This window comes from Vanellus vanellus (genome assembly GCF_965231255.1).
Source record: "Vanellus vanellus genome assembly, chromosome: 3".
NCBI lineage: Eukaryota > Metazoa > Chordata > Aves > Charadriiformes > Charadriidae > Vanellus > Vanellus vanellus.
Window position 1 is genome coordinate 1407480 of NC_138907.1, and position 22872 is coordinate 1430351.

The 22872-nt window shown below is 39.2% G+C and overlaps 1 protein-coding gene across 1 annotated transcript in view; it reads right to left on the reverse strand.

Moving 5' to 3' along the window:
- The window catches only part of RALGAPA2 (Ral GTPase activating protein catalytic subunit alpha 2), a 135342-nt gene that overhangs the window by 48379 nt on the left and 64091 nt on the right, over positions 1 to 22872 (reverse strand). The window contains exons 26-37 of the mRNA XM_082480160.1: positions 22790 to 22848; positions 22357 to 22465; positions 21651 to 21761; positions 21226 to 21294; positions 20917 to 21054; positions 20227 to 20410; positions 17483 to 18254; positions 17105 to 17176; positions 15982 to 16105; positions 14777 to 14932; positions 7071 to 7229; positions 1639 to 1766 (exon numbers count right to left, since the gene is read on the reverse strand). Coding sequence (XP_082336286.1) covers positions 1639 to 1766; positions 7071 to 7229; positions 14777 to 14932; positions 15982 to 16105; positions 17105 to 17176; positions 17483 to 18254; positions 20227 to 20410; positions 20917 to 21054; positions 21226 to 21294; positions 21651 to 21761; positions 22357 to 22465; positions 22790 to 22848 — 2081 coding nt within the window. The remainder of the gene's footprint in view (positions 1 to 1638; positions 1767 to 7070; positions 7230 to 14776; positions 14933 to 15981; positions 16106 to 17104; positions 17177 to 17482; positions 18255 to 20226; positions 20411 to 20916; positions 21055 to 21225; positions 21295 to 21650; positions 21762 to 22356; positions 22466 to 22789; positions 22849 to 22872) is intronic.

The window sequence follows — 22872 nt, forward strand, 5'->3', positions numbered from 1 at the left end:
CAGAAGTTTCTCAATCTACTTTCATTTATCAAACAGACAAGTGGCAGTTGACTCACTACAGATATCGTTGGTGCAAAAGCAGGCACAAAAAAAAGGAAGAAAAGAATCCGGGGACAGATGCTGTTTCAGCTAGACCTCAAACATATGCTGAGAAGCGGCATGTGCTATCATATTTGTGCTGCTCGAGTTTCCCTGGGGACAAGGAGAGACCCACAGAGAGACCCTGTCGGGAAGCAGGAGCACAGCAGGCGGGTGAGAGCTGCTCGCTCACAAAATGTTGAAAGCCAAAAGATGAGCGGGATCAGGAATCAGAGGACTCCGACCCGGAGCGAGGTGCTGGGATAGCGATAAGAGGCAATAGGATCTCTTCATTCTTGTAACTGCTGTTACTTATGTTAATTTTACTACACTGCTATTTTATCATTACACATTGACTATAGAAGCAGATGGATTAAGCTAAATTCTGCACAGAAGAATTTTAGCAATTAGCTAGATTTCTCTTATCAAACAAAAGTGGAAAACTTGGCAAGTTTTGAATCATCTGTTAGGTACTGCACCAGTTTTGCAGCTGATGTATTGCATTCAACTGCTTACGCAACCACCAACTGTCTTTGTTTTAAAATGAGTACACAATGAAGTTAATAAAATACAAATTTATTTAACCACAATGTTTAATTTCTGACAACTTCTGCAAAGTAGTTGCAGAAGTTGCAAACTGAGCCTTTTTTAAAAAAAAAAACAAAAACAAACAGTATTTTGAGGATATTTTGCGTTTCAAAAATGCGTGTGTCAAACTAATTAATCAATGTTCTTTCAAAGATCAAAACATTTAATTTACAAACTCTTTCTCAAAATCATATGGTTAGAAAAATACTCAAATCAAAAGCTCCCCAAAGAAAATAAAATGCAGTGAGGGTTGGTCCTGAGGTAAGTGATATGATTAACAAAACAAGCTATAAAATGTTTCTATCATAATTATGGCATTATGAGAAAATCCTAGAGTAAGTGAAAACCAGTAATAACGCTGGTGGTCTGCATAAAAATAAAAGCCTATGCTACAATTTCTGTAACAGAGAAGCATACCATCTAGTTATCTTTCAGCACCTGTTAGAAAATATGTTCTGAAACTGCCTAAATACAGACGTCGCTGGAATGAAACTGGAATTTGGGAACTGAAACATCCGTATCTACGGCCAAATCCCATCCGTCTTATTAATGTAATGAGTCCAAGTAAAGTCAATCGGACTACTCCTTTGAATAAGATAAGAATACGACTGAGCTTTGCGTGTAAGCCTAATATACCCTGTAGGTAACTTCTATTAGCGTGAAAGAAAATTAAGTATCGTCGTTACTTACAGTTCAAAGCATCAGTGTTAAGTCCAAGTCCACCACCAGCAAGTCTGTCTGAAGCTGCTGGTGAGAACACTCTTGTGATGTTATGATCTTATTTTCCAAACACTGGACGGCAACTGGGTGTGAACAACTGAAAACGTGGAGCTTGACGCAAAGAAAGCTTTGACCTTTTCCAGTAAAAACACATGGCAAGAATTTTCACTTAAGCTTACCTCTCCGCAGAAGAGCATTCAGAAGTCAGAACCCTACCAAGGGGAGCCTTGCCCCAGCAGGAGGAAAGGATACAAGCTCTGGTAGAGAGGGATGAGTGACTTGACGGCTCTGCTGGCATTGATGCACGTGGCACATATGAGACTTGGCAGCAGCTTTGCAGTCACGATTGCGCCGTCGAAGAGAGGACCGAAAAATGGCACCTGTGGACCCCAAAATATAAACAACGCATGTAAAGCTGCCCCAACGGAGGCTGAGAGGTTAGTGTAGAGCACGGGAGCAACTTCCAAAATAACAAGCAGAAACGACGTGCCCAGCTCCCAGGGGATTTTCACAGCAAGGCATCTGCTGCTTGAGAAAGGTGCGAGGGAGGCAAGAAGAGGCAAGTTTCACAGTCTCCCGCTCTAGACAGTGAAGTTATTCGGTTATATTACAAGTGTGAGCTTGCTGTAGGTCTCCTCTCTAGATCACGGGCACAAAGAGACTTCTCCAAGTACAGCAGAAAAACACAAACCAACCAGCTCCGTGGGCTGTAGCCACAGGGCCATAACCAGTCAGGTCAGCACAGTCAGTGGGGGTGGTACCTTTGCTAGCACAACATACTGTATCTTGCATTATATTATTGACGTTGGGAATAATAAGTATCAGACCCACTATAGAAGACCACTACATTATTTTGCCATGAAATGGCATGACCCCATTGCTTTCCACACTGAAACCTCCAATGTGATATTAATCCCCCTTTTTTTTATTTTAAGTTTTTAAACCTTCCATAATTACCATCAGTATAATTTACATGTATACGCACATTTCATAGAATATTCAATTGGGTAAACGTGAGCTTGTAATGCATATGAACAAAATTAGTCGATGAATTTGAAATCCGTATTCCATTTTGAGTAGATACTAAGAGCTGTTTTCTGTCTTGCCTCCCAACAGGAGACCCTGATTTACTGGCTGAATCTGACATTGGCAGGAGTTTTTGCAAAGAAACATTTGTTTCAGATAATCCTCTATAAACTCCTTCCATAGACTTCACTAAAGGAAAAAAAAAAAAATTTAAAAAAAAAATTGAGCTGATCCAAAACAATAAGATCTGTGGAAAGCAGAGGAGGTGGCAGAAAACTACCACCTCTCAGAGGCAGTTCCCCGTAAAGACGGCTTGGACGGGCACAAACTGGTCTATCCCAGCACGGCACGGCAAGCTGTTCCTTCAGGGATACCTCCAGAGGAAACCACCATATAATGTCATTTGCTGACATATGGCTCTTCAGATAAAGGCTAAGTAAGGTAAACCAGATACTTTTTATAAAGAGAAACACGTCCAGAATTGCATACATGTAACAGACTTTGCCATGTCAAACCCAGAAAATTTTAATCATAAAACAGAATCATCTAGGTTGGAAGGGACCTTTAAGATCATCAAGTCCAACCACTAACCTAATGTTTAAATATATAATAAATTTTAGTATTTACAAGTAGTCAAACTCATTTCCCTTTCAGAAACTCAACATGAAAAAAAAACAAAAAAAAACAAAACCAAACCAAATGCAAAAGCCCCAACCAAAACTCTAAATAGAAGCTAGCAGCAATTATCAATATTTAAGCTATGGATTTTTTCCATCTGTACAGAGGCTTATCACATAAATAAATACCCTCTATTATTCTTCTGCAACTGCTTGTGGGTGACTGTGACAGTCATTCAATAAATGGACAAAGGGAATAATATAAATCCCCTGCATCTAGGGAATTCCTCTAATTAGAAGTGGCAATGAATTACAGAAGAAATTTGGTTTCAATATAACATCTGCAAATGACAGCTGTCTTTTCACACAGTTATTTTGTCATTCCTTTACTTAAAATAATTACCTACCCCCTCAAAAAAAGAGATTAGTGTAAAATGTTTCCATAGTGGTTTTCGCCCCTTTTTTTTAATGCTAGCATTACTGTCTAGGCAGTTGGAAAGAAAGGTGACAGGAAAAAAACCTACGCCACCAAAGTGATAATGTTCTAGAGCATCAAGTTTTTCCTATTCAAGCATTAACATTTCTAAGCGAAATTTTTAACACATACTCTATTTACAAGTATCGACAGAAGGAGGAAAAAAAGGTAAAACTGTGTTTTCATGTAAGCGCAAATAAGGAGGTTCAGTATGTGCTAGTATTAAAATTATACCAACACACACATACTAGATATCTAAAGTCAGGTTAGCACTCGCATATGCTACTGTACAGGGGAATTCCTTGTCAGGCTTTTTGAGAAGCCATTTCTGCTTACAGGACTTACAGAATTTATATACTTAAAATTTAGACAAGGTGTGTATATTTTGTACTCCTTATATATGCGTGTATGTAAGTGCCTACACATATACATATACGCTCACATTAAAAAAGAATAAAATCTTTGTGGGCGCTCTCCAGCAGATTTATCAAAAACATCTCCAATCTGTCTGACATCTTAAAACAAAAAAAAAAGTGTAATAATTGTTTTCTCTGAAAGCTTAATAGTCAACCTCCAACAAATCATACTCTGCATACTTTTAAACAGAAAAGTAGGGTAATTCAAGCTGAACCCCGAGAACTTTCCTCAGCGTCCCTGAACTCCACCCCCACAGCGCAGAGGTAAGAGTGCAGTGGGTGCTCTTCGGAGTGCCTTTCATGACATTTGGAAAAAAGCATTTTTCAAGCAGAATCGAATAGATTATTTCAAGAACTGTATGCTAGGCACACGTTTCGTCAAAAAGTACACATTTTTCGCGCCCCAAAGTTGGCATACACTGGCAGAAGGAAAAAAAAAAAAACCAACAATGCAAAGGGTGGAAGTGACTTTACGAGAGGGACTCGTTTTACATTACCAAAGAAAAACAAGCATAACCCACGTGAAACCAGAACCAAGACCGGTATTCCCCCACACCGGTTCGCGGCTTCTCGATGCGTGGGGCGGCCAACCCTCTGGAGACCTGCAAAGGCATCGCTGCCCTGACTTACAGCGGCAGCGGAGCCAGGAGCCCTCGCTGCTCCCCGGCAGGCTCGGGGTCCGCAGAGCCCACTGCGATGCGAGGGGAACACAACCGGAGCATCCGCCCGCATGGACACAGAGCTCGGAATTATTAATTCCCGAGCAGATCTACCGGCCCTGACGAGGGTCATTAAAGTCAATGGAAGTCGCATATCGTCAGCTTCCATCTGTATAGGGGGCTCTGCCTTAACGAGGAGTTTGAGGGGAGAGACCAACTGAACGCATAAGGGACACGCTCCCCGCTCAGTACTTTTCTGTAAGTTGGTATTAAATACCCATTTGAGGAAAACAGTGTTTTGAATGGTTGCAAAAAAAAAAAAAAAAAAATATATCACGCTGTGACAGGAATCAAATGAAAAAAAGAGTAAAGGGAAACATCCCCTTCCTTGAGTACTCCAAACGTCAATGCGAGTTACCCATGAAAGAAAAATTAATATTCAGCCCATTGCAAACACCTGCTTCATTACAATTTCCCAGAAAAAAAAATAATTATTTCTGTTGCACGCAGTAAAAGTAGGCAAGGTTAAATAAACCTTTTGAGCACAAAGGCTTCCCCTCTATAGCAAGCAGCACTAGTTAAAAGAGTGGGGAATGGGTAAATTATTGTACCAAATGGCTGAGAATTAATCTCTGATGACTAGCTGCAATCTAACGAGGCATCTGTGTCCCAGGGAACCCGCAGTATGTCCCTGGCGGTATGTGCAGTGTGTAGAGTCTGCCTGGCATTCTTTGTCCTCTTTTGCAGGCAGCTTTTCGTCTCATTGTTCAGAATATCCTCATGCATCTGTGACGCGTGGAATGCATTCACACTAACAGACTTACTATTGTCTTCCCTCAGAAGCTTTGTCAAGCAAAGACTGCATCACGGTTCCTGATAATTATATTGCTTAATTAATCAAGACAAAAAAAATTTGCAAATCATTGCCCGGTTGCCAAGCAGGGAGATAAAAAATGAAAACAATACAAGCTGAAGCAATATAACAAAAGTAACAGCTATCTGATCAGAAATTCTTATATAATGAAGCTATTAATGCTAAATCGGTTAATGTTAACATTGCTCCAGGTGTCTCTACTTAGATGCAAACAAAAAGGCTAACATTATGTATATAAAAGGCCAAATGTTGCCATGGATTCTGTAACCTGATAGAGAGGACAGCCTTTTCATTTGATTAGGGAATGCAATTTAAATACCAGGGACTGAAGCCAAACAACAGACATTTCTCTCTGCAAGCCTCTTTCATTCACCCTGGGGTCAGTAGCTGGTGAACAAAAGGTCAGCCACACTTGCCCTGGAAATGTCTGGATTAATTTTATTACATTGTAATGGTTTGTACTTTAAATGTAGGGATAACACTAAATTTCCAGTTAGCTATTATTCTTTCTGCCCGTTGGGTATTTTTGACTAATATGTAAGATGACATAGCTTTTCTCAATTGGTTCTTCGAATTTGCAAGCACGTTCGTAAGGCTAAATTCTGATTTTCCTGATGGAACATTAAAAGCTACAATTCCCGAGAAGTAAATTACAGACCTCGAAAGCAAGCGTAGGAAAACACCCCGCTATTCCGATTCATAAATATTTTCAAGGTGGAAATGTCTACTGGCAAACCGCTGGTTGTTAATACATAATAGCGCTGTCATTCACAACTGGAAAAATATTGTATACAGCTGGTAAATATGTCATCCGATATATGCATTCTTCCACAGCTGGTTATTCTCTTGGACAAATATTGTCCCTCATATAAGGGAAACTGTATTTATCACACCGATTTCTTTCATGAATTACATTTTATATAAATTTTGCATCCAAAATGTACCAAACAAGCATTTAAGTAGCTTTTTTATACATCTACACATGTGTACATACACACACCCCTCTCTGACATTGTCCAAATGAAAAAATCCAAATGAAAATTTCAAAAAAATGTCTAAAACGTGGTTGCATAACAATGATTTCAACAGGAAAAAAAAAAAAAAAAAAACAACAAACCTCAATACTTTGTTTGATGTAAGGATATCCAACGCCTATATCATCCTGTTGAGTCAGATTACGATGAGGGTCTCAAAAACATGTAAGGTTATGCACAGTACGATATGTACAACAGTAACCAAGCCGTATGGGGTGAATTAATAGCAACTGAAGAACTTAAATCTTTATTATTTTGCTTTCATTGTGTCCCATCGGAAATTCACAATGATTTTAAACATTTTCTTTGTACAGTAACTCCCACGAGTTGAGAATCTTTAAGCGCTAAGCATGAATACAAAATGCATTAGTAGCCGTTTTGATCTTCAGTAGTAATTCTAGTTTTAAAATAAAAGCTCATTGCTCAGCATACTTTTAAACTGAGATGGAGAAAATATATTTTGTATTTGCTGGAAAAAACCCCAAGCACCAAACTCTAAACCACTGAGCTTTATTTAAGCAACAAAACTGTTGGTCACTTGCATAACACGTATGATAGATCCAATAAAGCAGTCAAAACATACCTCCGGTTTCTTCATGATCTCTATGAAAAACATGTGATTCTTCATTGGATAAATAACAATTAAAACATCTCCAAAATCTGTCGGTATAATGCCCCTGCGGTAGTTCCTGGTGTGTTCAGACCAGACGATGTGAACCTCATCATTTCCCAAGTGACGAAGCTGCAACAGCAAATTGGCTCTTTATTAATCAGAGTGATAACAACAGTTTATGAGGGGTCATGGCTTACAAATTGAATTACAATGCTCAATAGTAGAAATATTTCATTACAGAAAAAGTTAAAACACTGTTTTTCTCCAGTTGCTCATGAAAAGATCGGCTAAATAATTTGCTTCATTCAGAACGCATTGTTGTCTGATGGCTTAATTAAGTAATTATCAAACTAGCCATTAGCACAATATGTAAATGTACATTACCTACAATAATTTAAGATGGAAATCTGAATTGCTAGAACAAAACATTAACCAACAGAACATCATAGTCCAGCTAAAATAATGTAGCCGCCACAGAAATATGAAATGCCTTGACTCAGGATGTCAAGAAACTTTCCATCGTGAACCACTATTACTGCATTTATTATATTACAAATATCTCCTTGCTGACTCTGTCTGGAGAGGACTTTTGTTTGAAAGCGTAAGCAAAATATCTTGGGCAATGTGAATTAGAGAAGAATGGAAACGCTGTGGGAGTTACTTTTTTATTTGGAGCAGAGGTGCGTAAAATATGGATAAAACTTAAGTGTGACATACACAAAACGCATCTGAAAGCCTGTGTGTTTGCTTTGTTATCGGAGGAACTGGAGGTGATCTAACAGATGGCAAAAAGTATTTGGCAATCACGTACAAGCTACGCACAATAGTTTCAACTGTAAGCTTTAAAGTTAAAATTTAATCCACATGCAGAATGCCAGCCCAAAGCATAAAGAGAATTTAAGTCCCACTTAAAGCTTAAAAGACCACCCCCCCAATTTGGAGCTAGCCCCTGGAACAATGTGCACAATAGACCTAACAAAGAAGCCAAAACGTAGCGCTGCCTTCTTCACTGTCTCTGTGCGCGGCTGGGGCGGGGAGGGGGGGAAGGAAAGCAAAAGGTAGTGATTTTCATCAGTACATAACAACTAAGCAATCTCCACACGCCTTGTATCAGCCTATATTGTACCACCGCATTGTCCTTCTTCAGAATCAGGTAGCACCTTTAAAAGTAAAGAATTTCACTCCTACAGGATTGGGTGGCAAACTGTACCCTACTTCTAAGAGGAAACATGCAAAACCATGCTACGTTACACGAATAAAAAAGTTAAAATCTATGAGGTTTGCTTACAGTTTATACTCTAGCAGAGTAAAACAAAGCTAAGTTCAAAGAATGACTTCGATTTTCAGTGTGTTTTATATGAAACGTGAAGAGCCTTATTTTATTTACACTTATGAATAAAAGACGTTTAGTTCCGTTTGAAGAAAATATAAGCCATTTGTATCTTATAAAAACACGGAAACATTAACAATACTATTACAAGAGCTTCTTACGTGTACAAAAATCAGTAAAAATTGCTGTTCTCTTGGTCATCCTGACCTCTGTGCATTCTCTGATATTTTCTTAGTTGCTCAGTAAAAAATAAAGCAACATCCAAGAAAATCCTTATGTTGATAATACCACAGCGCAGACTGATAAATCCAAACCTAAGCAGCAATTTGCTTGTACGACAAAATCCCGATTTCACTTTCTGTGAACAAACACAGCTAGGTTGCCTTAAAAGCGATTAAAAGCGAGATGATGTAAAGTTCAGTCTTTAAAAACCAAAAATCCGTCTAGCTACAAGACTTTGTGCACAACAGGTTATACATACTGAGGATCTAAGTGTCTGGCAAGGCGATTTCGCACACAGCCGAAGCTGAGCTGTAATTTTCTATGAAAGCTGAGCGAAGGAAGGACCCAGCTCACACCAGCTGTATTCAGAGCAGCCCAACGGCGATGTATTTGTTAGCAGTGCCCACAATTTATCATGCTGAACCCAACGCATCCTGATACTAGAGCGAGTTCTGGCATTAGCTTCGCAACACAGAGAAAGCCCACAACGGTGGGATTTAGCAACCTCTGCTTTCAAAAACCCAGCAAATAAATATGGGAACAGAATTCTGTAAGGTGATGCAATTGTCCAGTTGCACAGGGCAACTCACAAACTGAACACAGCTGCTCCTTCTACAAAAACAAACCCTGAAGAAAAGGCTCTGTACTGCCTTGCTTCCTATTGCTTTTGGAGTGATAAATAGCACATATTGCTATAAAACCAGTAATCAAAACATGTCCAAATACTCCTTAAGAGACCCTTTTTAAATCACAAGGAACTATTCTGATAATAATCAAATACTTTTCATACTGAAGAATTCCACAACATTTTGTACCTATATCACATCCGAGAGAACAAAATTCAGTAAAGAGGGAGAAATTAGATCAAGCGATGCTTGCTGTGCTTGTTTGAGATGGGAAGTGACGGCTACGGGCTCAAAATCTTGCAAACATCGTGTGATAATAAATTACTACCTTTGCTATGATCCTCACCACGTGCTAGTAACTCATTTTAAAGCTTGAGTTACTACCTGTCAGTGTTTTGAAGTCATACATCCTTAATCATCACATTTATAAGGCATAATGTTACAAATACAGAATTGGTATTAATAAAATGATTTGTTCTTGAAAGATCATTTCACTGATACAAAACATGATAATAATCTTAGCAGTGACAACAAACAAGCTGCTTTTCCGGTATCGCCCACTCAAAATATAAGCTGTGGGGTAGACTCGATACCCTGATGGACGTAAGCAAGTTTTGCTTAAAGGTCCAAAGCAACACAGATGATGCATTTGGAGCGAGAGTCCGTGCTATGCTCTCCATGCAGCTTAGGGGTGGGGAAAAAAAGGAAAGAATACATTAAAAAAAAAAAAAAATAAAAATCCCAAAGCAGCCAGGAAATAAGACATAGATTAAAAAGCAAAACCAAACAACAGAACAGCTCAACCACGAGCAGTCAGATTTTCTACGTTTATTGCTGACTTGAATGATCTCTCTACAAACGCTCAGGGAAGGCAGCTCTTGAAACTGCAATTGCTTCTCCTCCCCGAGTGAGCTGACAGCGCATGAATTTTTAGCCTGCACATAAAAGCCGTTTCGCTACCACGAACAAAATATATACATTCTCAGCTGCACACGCTCAGACACAGCTACGCCGAGCCTTCAACGCCTGGAAGCTGGGTCAATGTATAGCTTCTGACGTGCGCCGTGCCGTCGTTAATCATACGTGGTCTGCGTTTCCTCAGCCCTAATCTGGGCGTACGGGAGGGCAGCCGGCAGCTCCCGAAGCCGCGCAGGCAGCCTGGGCGCTGGGAGCCTCGCCGAGCGCCCGCGCTGCCCTTGGCTTGAGCAAATAGTTTTCAAGGCTCCCCGCTCCGGCTGGGCTGCACGCTGCCTGCCAGGCAACACGCCGCCGCTGACACTGGTCACGGTACACACCTAATGGCCTGACCTCCTTTCCCTGCTAATTGCATTACACAGCCAGCTGGCTCCAGAGAGGAGTCGTCTGTTTGACTGAAGAATTTCTGCTTTTGGGGAGGCATGGCTGCTACTTTTGCTAAGTAACAGTCGGGCCTGACATCCCCATTGTCTGGCTGACAGCGTACCCATCCTAAAATCTAAGTTTTATTTGTAAATTAACCAAGAAACTTCCTGCCAGAACAGTGCTGCCTGGAGACTGATAATGTGTGCCTTTCATTCCCTTTCACTCTTACTGTATCACTGCCAATTTGTTTTTCTGCTGCTCGCCAGCCCTAGGCTATAAAAGCCTTGTAAGACATAAGTGCAATTATAGTCCTGGAGTCAAATGAATTGGACAAATCCAATAGCACAGCTCTGTCCCCACTTTGCAAACCCCTACAGCAGTTAGATTAGCTGCTAAAAATCTAATCTAGCTCTAGCTAACAAATTTCTGCAGCGAAGGAGCAAGAGTTCAGTATGGGGTTGCAACCAGATTTCTGAATTGGAAAAAGTTCTGCTATGACAATGGAGAAGATGGAATAAATCACTTAAAAATTTTACAGCTCATTTTTAAACCGTTAGGTACAATTTAGCTAGAACAAGGCAGGGGACCGTAGGATGCTGTTACTATGATTGATTTTCATTCTTGCCACAAGACAACAGGATAAAAAAAAAAAAAAATTTAGAACCAATGATGCTGAACCCTACAGCAGCAAAAGATATCAGCTGAATTTTGACTATTCCACTAGAAAAATATTTCTTTCAGGGCTAAGACTTATTTGGAGAGGATTTTTTTCCTTCCCCCCGCCCTCTCTGAGCAATATAATATGTCAGCGTATACTTTAAATAAAGGAATACAAACTGCAAATTACAACTATACTGCACAAAAATAAGGGGCCAAGTTCATCCTCAGTGGAAGTGCACTTATTCTTGTGAATTTATACCAGAAATTAATTTATCCTCTTGTGGTCAGTAAAAATAAAGAGCCATAATAACATATTTAAGTAAAATTACTGCATCTGCTTAATTCCCCAGCCCACAGAATTTATGGCCTGCTGTACTACTTCCTTGGCCAGCAGGTGGTAAGACCTTCTGTTCGGCTCCAGAGCTCGTGAGCCAAGCACACTGATTGGTATTGAATTCTTTTTGCCTGTCTGTAGGCAAAATAAGCAGAGAAGAAACCACAGAAGTGACATAAAGATTTCAGAGACAAGGGGGACCTTAGATCCCAGATAGTAGCCACGCAATACCTGATGGAAGCAGGGGGAAGGCAAGAGGAAAAGTCGTGGCCCCCACTGCATCCTGATCGGCAACACGATAAAATCTTCTCCTCCCAGTAATACTGTGCTCTAACACCATATACAGTTCTATCGCAGCAAACATTAAAATGGAGCAGGTACTGAATGACAACATCATAACCTGCCGCCTACTCACACACTGCTACAGAAAAGAAGCATTAACAGAAAGAAGTAATAAATAGGAAATAATCTTTTAACCTGGACATACCGCCCCAATAATCTGACGGCTTAAGCCCAGCATGCAGTAGCTGTTCACTCAGATAGTGGAAGTATTAAAAGACTTGCGATGATCTTGAAAGTTGCCATGATCTCGGAAGCAACATTGCATTTGATTACAAGTCTGTTAACCAGGCATTGCAGAATTCACAAGAGCAGCACGGACAGGTGCGGAGGGAAACAAAACAAAACAATACAATACATTTTCCTCTTGTTTAAGAGCACGTTGCAGGCAGGAACGTTTCTTTTCAAGCACACACGCCAGTTGTGGTCTGCACATGCAAAGGCTGTCAGAATCAACACGGGACTTCTGCGGACTGAGGAATTTTGTTGCTAAAAAAACTTGCCTTGATGTATTTCAGGATATGGCCTCCACAGCTAAGGTTCACAAGTGAAATTTCAAGAAATTGACGCTTTTAGGGTTATAACAGTTCTTGCAGGAAGTTTAATATTGTCTTTAGAAATGATTTGGATATACGCTCATGCTCAAAACACTCATTTCAAATGCAGGTTACTTCAATCATCAGCATTTTCAAAGAATTAGAGAACTCTCAGTCTTCCAGGAAGTTTACAGTGCTGCTGAAGTGCATCTTGCCCCCACTCTTGGCCGCAGTTTTGTAAAATTTGTTAAGAAGTCTATGCTAATTTGCACAGAAATACACGCTTGCTTACAAAAGAGCTGTGTCAAATTAAACAAAACCGTTCTGTGCAAAAGCATGGAACCATGGAAGATTATATGTTAAAAAGGACCTCTGGAAGTCATCTGGTCCAACCCACCGCTTACAGCGGGGCCAGCTCCCGAGGTCCATTAGGTTGCTCAGAGCTTTGTCCTGCTTTACAGGAATACGCAGTTTGATCCCTGCAGGGTTCCATTCCTACAGCAGATTTAAGGTGTTTTTTTTTTTTTTTAAAGTTTTAAAGCAATTACTTTGCGGTATTTTCTGTGGATAATATGTACTGGAGCTGGCCTTGTTTCCTAGCACTTCAAGATTTGGAGGCTGGCAACTTCTAAATGCTTTTGCTTTTTCTTTCTCACAAAGAAGAAATTCTCTTAAAGCAAACATAGGGAAGACAATTAAATAGAATAACCAGACTCTCTCAATGTCTGTGTTAATCCCTAACGTGGGTGGGAATTAGAAGAATTAGTAAAATAGACTGTTTGCAATTAAAACCCATTTTTCCCCTTGTGGTAGCTCTGTCAGACTGTGCTCTCTCGTCTCCCAGATGATGTATTACTCAACAGCTAAACGATATTTCACTGCCTTTGCTATGCTCCCATAAAATCCAGGAGCTATGAGGGAAGATTAGACTAAACCACCACAATTTATGTAGGAAAAATAAGACTGGGAAAGCCATGGTAGCAGTTCTCAAACATGAATAAATCTGCTGCAAAATGATCTGTTCTCCATATCCATGTGGAATATGGTAAGAATAAATGGGCTTAAATTGAAACAAAGTAGATACTACAAGAAATTTTCTCATGGTACAAAAAGTGGAGCACAGGAATATGTTGCCTAGGGAAACTGTAAAGCATTCATCCCTGCAGCTTTTAACTAGCAGCTAGATAAATACTGGCCAGGAACAATAAAAAATACAGATAGTCCTACCTTGGTAAAGTGATAGAGACTATACAGCCTCTTAATATGTACCAAAGCCCTACTTCTCTGTCCTGAAGTACTCAAATTACTTTTTTTTTTCCCCCATAGCCATGTAAATCCACTAATACAAAGATAATGAGTTCATACATAAAGAGAAACATGTAATTTTGTTGACTTCTTTTTTCAATGACAGATATCACAATAAAAAAGAAAGGATCTAGCTTTATCATGAAACATTTTATCATGAAAGTTTTCGGGACTGATAATCAGAAATACCACCTTTTTATTTTGAGGAAAAGCACATGTTATTTTGAAACTAGCTGGACAACAAATACAATCACCCAGTGACATATTTATAGATAATTTTCAGAGCACAATAGTATCACATGGTAGACTGGATGGCTGTAGTAGCACTATTAACGCACATTAACAGTCTATGTAGGACAAGTTGCCAATCCTAATTAAAAAGGCAAAGATTTGGTATGCACCTAAAATCTTCTTTGACTCTAAGCAGCAGTTGGCAAGCACCATAATCTCAAATCACTCCTTGTTAGGAAAGACAAACGATTAAGTACTGATACCAACAAAATTTTGGGCTGGGTTCTGGCCATCTTTGAAGCAGACTCTGCTTGTCAGAATTGTGAATAACTGGATAATGGCTTTAAATATCAGCTGGCTGCTTTTGGTACTATGCTTGTCACTTCTCTTTCACTTCTTTTCTTTTCTGTTACATGCTGGACGATTCATCTGTGAGGTTTTATTATGTCGCATTTGGTTGTTTTGTTCTACCAAACTACAACAGTTTTGGCAGGCAGACAACATACAAATGAAATTATTGCTAATATTATTACTAATGGAGGTATTTGAGGCTACCATGGAAATGTTAATTGTGTTTCAGAATCCAGAATTTAGATGCCATTTAATTCAGATAATCTAGCTGCAGAGCGCCATGTGGCACAGCAAAGATGGCCTGCTAGGACCAGTTAGCACAATCTGTTTTCAGTTTAAACTTTAATTTAAGCACTTGAAGACGACAGACAACGTTTTGAAATACACAGCAAATTATTTACCTTTTTGGTCAGTGAATCATCTGAATCTGATGGCATTCTTGTAGACACATGAAAAATTATTTCCACAGTAGAGGTAGCATAGTAGGGTGCTGTCTGTCCTGTGCTGCCATTGCGCTGCAGGCCGCCCATAAACCCACCGTGTGTTGAAAGATCAACCTGATTGATCGAAAGTCACAATTAGAAGAAATTTGAAAAGACTGATGAATAATCAGTAGATATTTATATATCAAGACTTCGTGAATTTACTGCTCTAGAATTCTGTAGCCCTCCCAGAGAAAGAGAAGTCTTCCCCTACAGGTTTGTGATCTTTGAGTTAGATCTGTCTGTTTCCCATTCCTGTATTTGACTTTTGCTATAAGTAAACAATCTCTTAACTAGGTACTGAGTCATTATCTATACGGCTATTTTACCTTCCTTCCAGCACACAACAACAAGGAAGCGTTCTGTCATGTGCAGCTGCTCTAAGGGCTATGCATGGCTTAGCAAGCCCACTCAAAGCATACACAGTGAGAAATCAAGTGCAGAGAAAACGTAACAATCAGAAAAACTGAAAAAGAAATTGAAGATTTTTACAAAAAGAAAAACGTTAGAAGAAATTATTCCAGAAGATTCAGAAGAAATGCCCCTCTGAAAACAAGCCTGTGTCCAAAACCTTGTTCTCCCAACTGCATCAGACTAACCGAGGATGCTACCCTCTCCCTGTAGACCTTATGCCACTTAAATCCTTAAACATGAAATGCAGCTATTATGTATTTCCAAAACACACAAATGTTCACGTCATTTAGGTTACTGACACACCATTTCAACAAGGCAAACTAAAACCAAACGTTTTTGTCCTTCGTAAAGCAGGTCTGATCATGCGAAGAGCTAAAAGGAGCTAAAATTAAGGTCAAATTATGGTACAGCTCTTAATGATTCAGAAAGCAGAAACGTCCACTGCAGCACCACCTGTCCATCAGAAACAGGAAGGATGCGATCATGCAGAAGTAGCATGTGGATTTACAGAATTCTGCTAAAAAGGTGAGCGTTTAAGTACTGCTAAATATTAGTGTGTATTAAAATTGATCCTTTTTTTTTTTGAGAATTAAAAATCATGCAGTGAGATAAGCAGTTGGTTTTCCAGTTACATATTTTAATTGGCTTACATTGATTTTTGTAGGTCTTCAGATCAAGTATGTTAGCTTGCCTAACTTTATGACTATTACCTCCCAGCCCAGTCCAGCAACAAAATCTTCATATGCCTGGCTTCCCCTTGCGTTGGACAGTATTGAACATTTGTCCTCCTGTCCTTCGGCAATGTAAAACACTGCAATCTTGTGAGTTTCACGGCTGTAATTAGATATAAAAAGAAACAAAAGTTAAAGAAGGTTTAGCTCAAAATTATTTTTTAGAACACCTGCACTCAAAAGCTCTGAACAGGTGATCATGTTTAACTCTACACGTCCATTTCTTTTATGCATACAAATACATCACTCGATTTCAGTTGCAGAAATATATTTTCACCCATTTCTTTCCCCATGACCACACTGCAGAGACACCACAGTTCAAAGAGCAGAGCCGAGTCTATTCCTTCTGTGCATCAGCAAAAGAACTGATGACCAAGTTCCAATTACAGGGTTAATCGCCTACATCTGTGCAACCTTGCCAGAGACAGTAAGACTGCACAGGTGTTAATGGGAGCATAATTTGACCTGCAGAATTTTAATTATAGGGTGATGATATATAAGAAAGAAAAACACTATTGACTTTCAGATCCCAGGTTGAGTTTTATAAGGCTGACAGTTGTCGTCTTTGAAAACAACTGAGTGGATTTGGTATGAAAATTGTTGGGATACAAGAAAATCAAAACTCTGCGATGCTGCAGACATTTTTCAAATAGCTATATGTCAAGTAATGAAAAATAAAAGAGAATATTCAGAACTCTATTCTGCCACTGCCTGGCTGTAGCACAGTTGTAGGGAGATTACTCCTTAAAATAGTGCTCTTGACACAGGCATCATCCTGCAGAAAACAGTTCTTTGTGAGAGTGAGCCAAGGTCACAAAAAATTTTGAAACTTCTTCCCTCCCCTCCCAGCTAAAGAAAACAGGAAATAGGTTGCTGTGTCTTATTACTGGCTACTGATTTTGAATTCTATGTATATAGTACCAATGAAAATAGCTTGTCTGTTCAGGCTACTGAACTCTAGAAACAATCAAATCATTTTCCATACAAATATTTGTATTGCTAGCGCATACGATTTCAATGAGTTTTTGGTTTTGGTGATGTACTTATTCTTTCTTTGGAAATGCTAACCTTATCAATGGTGTGTTTAGTAAACATTGCCTACCATTGGCGGGAATCCAGATTTTTCAGTTCTCGCAGTAATTTCGAATTTTTCTTAAGAAGATGAAAGCTTTTCCTAGAAATACATCAAAAAGAAGATTTGAAGGAAAATGCAACGTAGTACAGACACAGCATTTTCTCATTCAAATACCTAAGAGAAGGGAATCAAAATGATGCGGGATTCACAAGATTTTTTTTTTTTAATTATTACTATAAACGATCCGCAGATGTCTACTTAAAATAATCACTGAAGCGGGTATATGTAAAAGTTCAAAAGTATGCTCTACCACCCAGCTATATAATTCTCGCTTTGTTAAGGTTTGGGGGCAGAAGCGAGAAGTGTAGCAGTACGATAAGCATGTTCTGAATCCTCTCTCCCTACCTTCTATCCCAGGAGTTCATTCCCAAGTCATTTAGCAACAGCCGACAGAAATAAAAGGACGCCTGAGGTTCAGCAGGACGTGGTTCTTCCTGATGGGCCACCTTCATACTGAAGTCTGAGCTGCATCTAAATATATACTCTTTTTCCTGGGCACTCTGCCTCATCAGGGCTTCAGTGATCGCATTCTCTTGGTCGTAGCTCATACCAAAGGGTGGTGGCGATGGCTCATTCAGCTTTCGCTGGGGATGTAAGAGGCATTCAGGACTGGTGTTACCAATCTTTTCCAGCAATTGGTCGAGAGCGTCTTCTCCTTCTTCCGCCTGAGAAATGTCTTTCTGGGAAATGAAGTGGTGTTCAGGGTTGCCTGAGATCACAAATGTGTTCATCGCGCTCTGCCGTGGAAGGCAGCCCTCCAAAGGTCCATACAATATTCTGCCATCCCAAGAGTACTTCCCTGAGATATCTCGGACAATTACCCTTACGTCCGAGGGGGATGCTGCTGGTTCAGTTTCTGTCGTCTTCTCTGTGGGGATTTGGAGGTAAGATATAAGAGTACTGTCATTAAACACAAAGAGCTGCAGGTTGGGACTCCGGAAGACTTCTGAGGACAGCTCAGAGGACTCCACATAGGAGTTGTCATGGTTCTCGCTCAGGAGACTGTGGAGAATGGCAGGGCCTCCGCTGAGCGGGTAGTGGCTCAGGTGATTCACCAGGTGAGTCATAACCATCCGTGCCGTTAAAGGTATCAATTCTAAGTTCCTCCTCCTTTTTTCTAAAATGATCAATGAAAAGATAGTTGATCAATAAGAGCAGCAAGAGGTAATTAAAAAGAGCATCTGCAAATTTCTGATGTATTTCAGAAGCTTGCCTTAGTTGTCCTCCTAATCCTTCCTGTTCAAGAAGCTATTTACAATCGCATCCCAAGAAATTATACCTGTCACACATTTTTAGTCTATTTTACCACATGCCCTTTGCCATTTAGTCTACAGTCACATCCAGGACTTCATACAACAGGCAAAAAGTGCTGCACACCAACCCCACAACGCCTGCTGTCACTACAGCTTCATCTGGCGGGATAAGGTGTTCCTCCTTACCATCTGTATTCCCACAGTCAACCCCACAGCAATCATAGCATGAGAAGGACAGGGCACAAGAAGCAAAGGTAAACTGGAGACGCAACTAAAAACCAATGCTTTTCAATCTTTAGCAGCACGGTGGTAAAGTTTGTTGTATGAGGCAGGACGAGACTTTCTGAATCCCAGGATGTTCCCCTCAGCACAGGAAAATACATCAGTTATTTCATAAATCAATCGTGCTCCAAGTTACAGTGTGCCTCTAGTTCTCCTATTGGAATGTTATTCCAGAATATTACCCCTTTTATAGCCAGAAACCTTCTCATTTCCAGTTTTTGTTTGTGTTCAGTTTAAAACCATTTTTCTTTAGTTCATAGTGTTTTCCTCTTTCCTTGATATTTATACCTTCTAATGAACTTTAAAATGACAGATATATCCCTTTTCAGCCTTTTGTTAGCACCAAAATGGCAAAATTCTTCAGCCTCCTCTCTCTCTATTCTTTTCCTGAATCTCCCAGTAGTAAATCTCTGAATTAATCTTTTTCAAAAACAAGCAAACCAAAAAAACTTGTAGGGCACTAACGTATCCAAGATGAGAAACATCTTGTTCTACCTAAAATAACAAATGTACCAGATACGTAACTTTATCCTTCTACTATTCACAAAACATCCTACTCAGCAAGAAATCTGTGTAGAACAGGTTTTAGTGTTTTCTACCTTTTAGTTAAAAGTACATACACAAAACCAAAGAAAACACACTGCAGGACTGAAAAATAGTACAGTATCAAAACATGAAAATACCATTTTAAAGCATCACTGCCAATCCAACATTACATCACATAACTTCGTATTGCATCTGTACTTTCAATTCTTCTGTAGAAATACATTAATACATATTAACATATGAAATTACTTAAAATGGACTTAATTCACAGTTGAACAGCCATTGTTTTAAAGGTTATTTTTAACAAGTGTTTGAAATAAATATGATGTCTATGATAAATCACTTAGAGATAAATTATTTCCTATGTTTGGATGCATAATTTTACGTTGACTTTAAAAAGTTAGTGACATAGTGTACATAGGTCCGAATAATCTCATTTGACTTTTGACCCAGGTAGATTGCGAATCGGCAGGAACAGCATTATTTATACAGCTGCAGAACTTGGTCCCAATCATACATCATGTTCTCAAATCACTCAGAAGAGGCAAATTATCTATGACAATGGAGTAATTTCTACTGAAAAATTCAAGAAGGGAAGCTGCATACTTCTGAAAGAAGTTTGATTTGGGGCTTATCTTATTTATTGAATTTAATTCCATATACTAATTTAATTCTATATACTAAATTATAAGTAGTACCAAAGGCAAAACCAGCTTCTCAGTCTATCCTATCTCTATAGAAATTTCTCGCTATACTGCACTTTAGTGTCATTTTCTTTCTCCTGTGATCTTCGTAAAGACCAATGTCGGCAAACTCCAACATCCTATTAGAGGCAACTGAAATTCATTAAAAAAAGGGTGCTGCCCAGTTTTCAAGGAACGCACAGTACTGCTACACACCGTAAGGAGAAGCACATGTTCAAAGAAGAGATGTAACCTGGCAAGCTTTATTTCTTAGCTGCTGAACACTGACATGCTGGTCCTCACCACGCTCTACGAACTCTCTTACCCTCAGCAACGGTGAGCAGGTTGCCCAAATCCGTGGAGGAGTGGCACTGGGCTGGCTCAGAGCTCTTGACATTCCCAAGTCGCAAAAATGGGTCGTAATCACTGGACGAGAGATCCGCCAGACTCAGCACGTAATGGCTTTGCTGAGTATACGTGCTGGAGCCATTCACGCAACAGTGCAGAACCTACAAGTAGACAAGCATGACACTGGATAAAGAGTACGTTACAGTACCCACTTCAACACATTCAGTGAGGAGTGACCCACCATAATTTTTACATTGCAAAAGCCAGGGCATACTACAAAAAAATCTATGTCTAAATACAGTGTTTTTAAAATAACACTCTTCATCAGCACTTATTTTGTACTTTAACAGCTCACTTCAGGGCCTATTTTGTATTTTAACAGCCCATTTCAAATAATTCAAATATTTCTGCACAGATTATCTTCCCTGGCTTGTTGTTTTAAGCATTTTACTTCTCTGTCTTCACCATCCTCTGTGTATTCTACATCACTATCTTATCATCTTAATATTTCACATTCTTAACTTCTCATCTGTACAACTTCTGCCCACACTATGAGAATTCATGATTTTCTACAGCTTGCTAAAAACGCTTCCGTGGCTAACAGGATCTTTGAAAGGTGTCTTTAAACATCTAGACTCAATAAATCACGTTCACTCCTCATACTCACTCTGTAAATATAGTCCAGCAAAGGAGCTTTGGATGCATGCTGATCTTCAAGAACACCAGCAGACACCGGCTCCAGTAGCATTTTCATGGGTAATGCCATACACCAATCCAACAAGCAAAGTAGCAGTGAAACTATAAACTAAACAGAAACATAGAATATACCTACGTACCGTGTTATATTAAATTCACCCAAACTTAAAGGCATGACTTTGAAAGTTTAAAATATGACTCTGGTTCCAAGCAACTTCATTTAATAACCATCTCAAACAGCACAAAGAAAGAATGAAGACTGCTCTTTTCAGCAATGTACCTTTTTATCTGCTTCCACGGAGGAGTATTCAGCACTCGGCAAAAGAAATGCAATAGTGGCCACAAGGATCTACATAAAAACAAACAAAATTCCAGAAAGACATTTAACTTCTTTCACTATAAAGACAGAGCATGAACTTAATTTGAACAGGGTATAAAAAAGGTTAAATTCTCTTAGGAGCATCTAACTGCCCTTGTAAATCAATGTCCAAGTAAAATGAAAAGTTTTACTGAGCATTTTGGAAACAAATCGCTAAAAATGAGGGAAGTACACTGGTCCTAGGTCTACAGAAAGTACATCTCCTAACAATAATTGCAGAAGAAAGAAAAAGTTAACATAAAGTCACAGTTACATTAGCTCAAGTAAGGAATTAAGACAATTTTGCATATGATTTCCATACAAACATTTTAAAGAAACTGACGTACTTCAGTAATCTTTCTGGACAGAGAGGATTCATACTTTTGAAGCTTTTGCCAATAAGAAACCAGCAGCTGAAGAACATCACAGGCTACTTGAGCTACCAGTTTATTAGAAAACTGAAAGAAAAGATGATTAAAAGCCAAATAAAATATCCAGATATAATACAATGCATTCAGTTTTTCTACATTTTAAATTATTTTGCATCTATACAAACTATAAAAATCATTCATGTAGCAAAATCACACTGTCAGTATTGGGAAACAGCAGGCTTGACATTATCTATGCAATCTTGATTTGGTCTGTTGTGGACAAGGTCTTTAGACACATAATTACATGCTATTTTTGCAAATATTTTGCACTTTTGTACAGGATATTACCTTGGTGACCCTGAAAAACTGTGCATATGCTCCTCTGCAACTTCACAGGAGCAGTAAGGATCTGAACAATGCTCACTGAAACTAACGAGCTACTAATTACGTGCAAAGGTTGAGAACTGGGAGACATCTTTTTGAAAAATGGCCAATGCCATATCACTAACACTATGCCAAAAAGTCCCGAGCAGTTGTGTGTTAGCAGCATCCTGTCAGTGCTTTAAGCAATGAAATGACAAACCAACAGACTGTGCTCCCTATAACCAGCAACTATTTTAAAAAAAATGAAAATACCATTTTTTACACAATGTTTATTGATTAGAGACTGTCATAGTACTACCTTCAGTGTCACACCTATGACATTGATTGCTTCCTTCACTTGGGGATGGTTTGTGCACTGCGTTAGTTCTTCACATATCCAAACTCCAAGGCCACAAATGGCTATGCATCTTTTTTAAAAGAAAAAGTGCTTTTGTCAGAAGTTTTAGAAGATTATTTAGGGGAAAAAAAAAAACAAAAAAAACAAAAAAAAACAAAAAAAAACAAGAAGAAGAAAGAAATGCATAAAGACCCGATCTCTCTTTTCCCTGTCTCAGGTCACACAACAGGTCAACACCTTCATGGCACGGAGTGAACCTCATCTCAATAGGGCTAAAGTGAGTAACCCATCCACATAGGGTCAAACCACAAGGCAGTAGTAACAACTCGGCTGTACAAGTACCAAAAAGCTCATTAGTGAGAAAGACTTTCCCAGTTTTTACTCGGTGTTTTACCTTGCAGCTTCACTTGGCTCCTCTGTAGCATTCTTCAATAAAATATTTATGAGGTAGCACTAAAATAATAAAATAAATTAGAA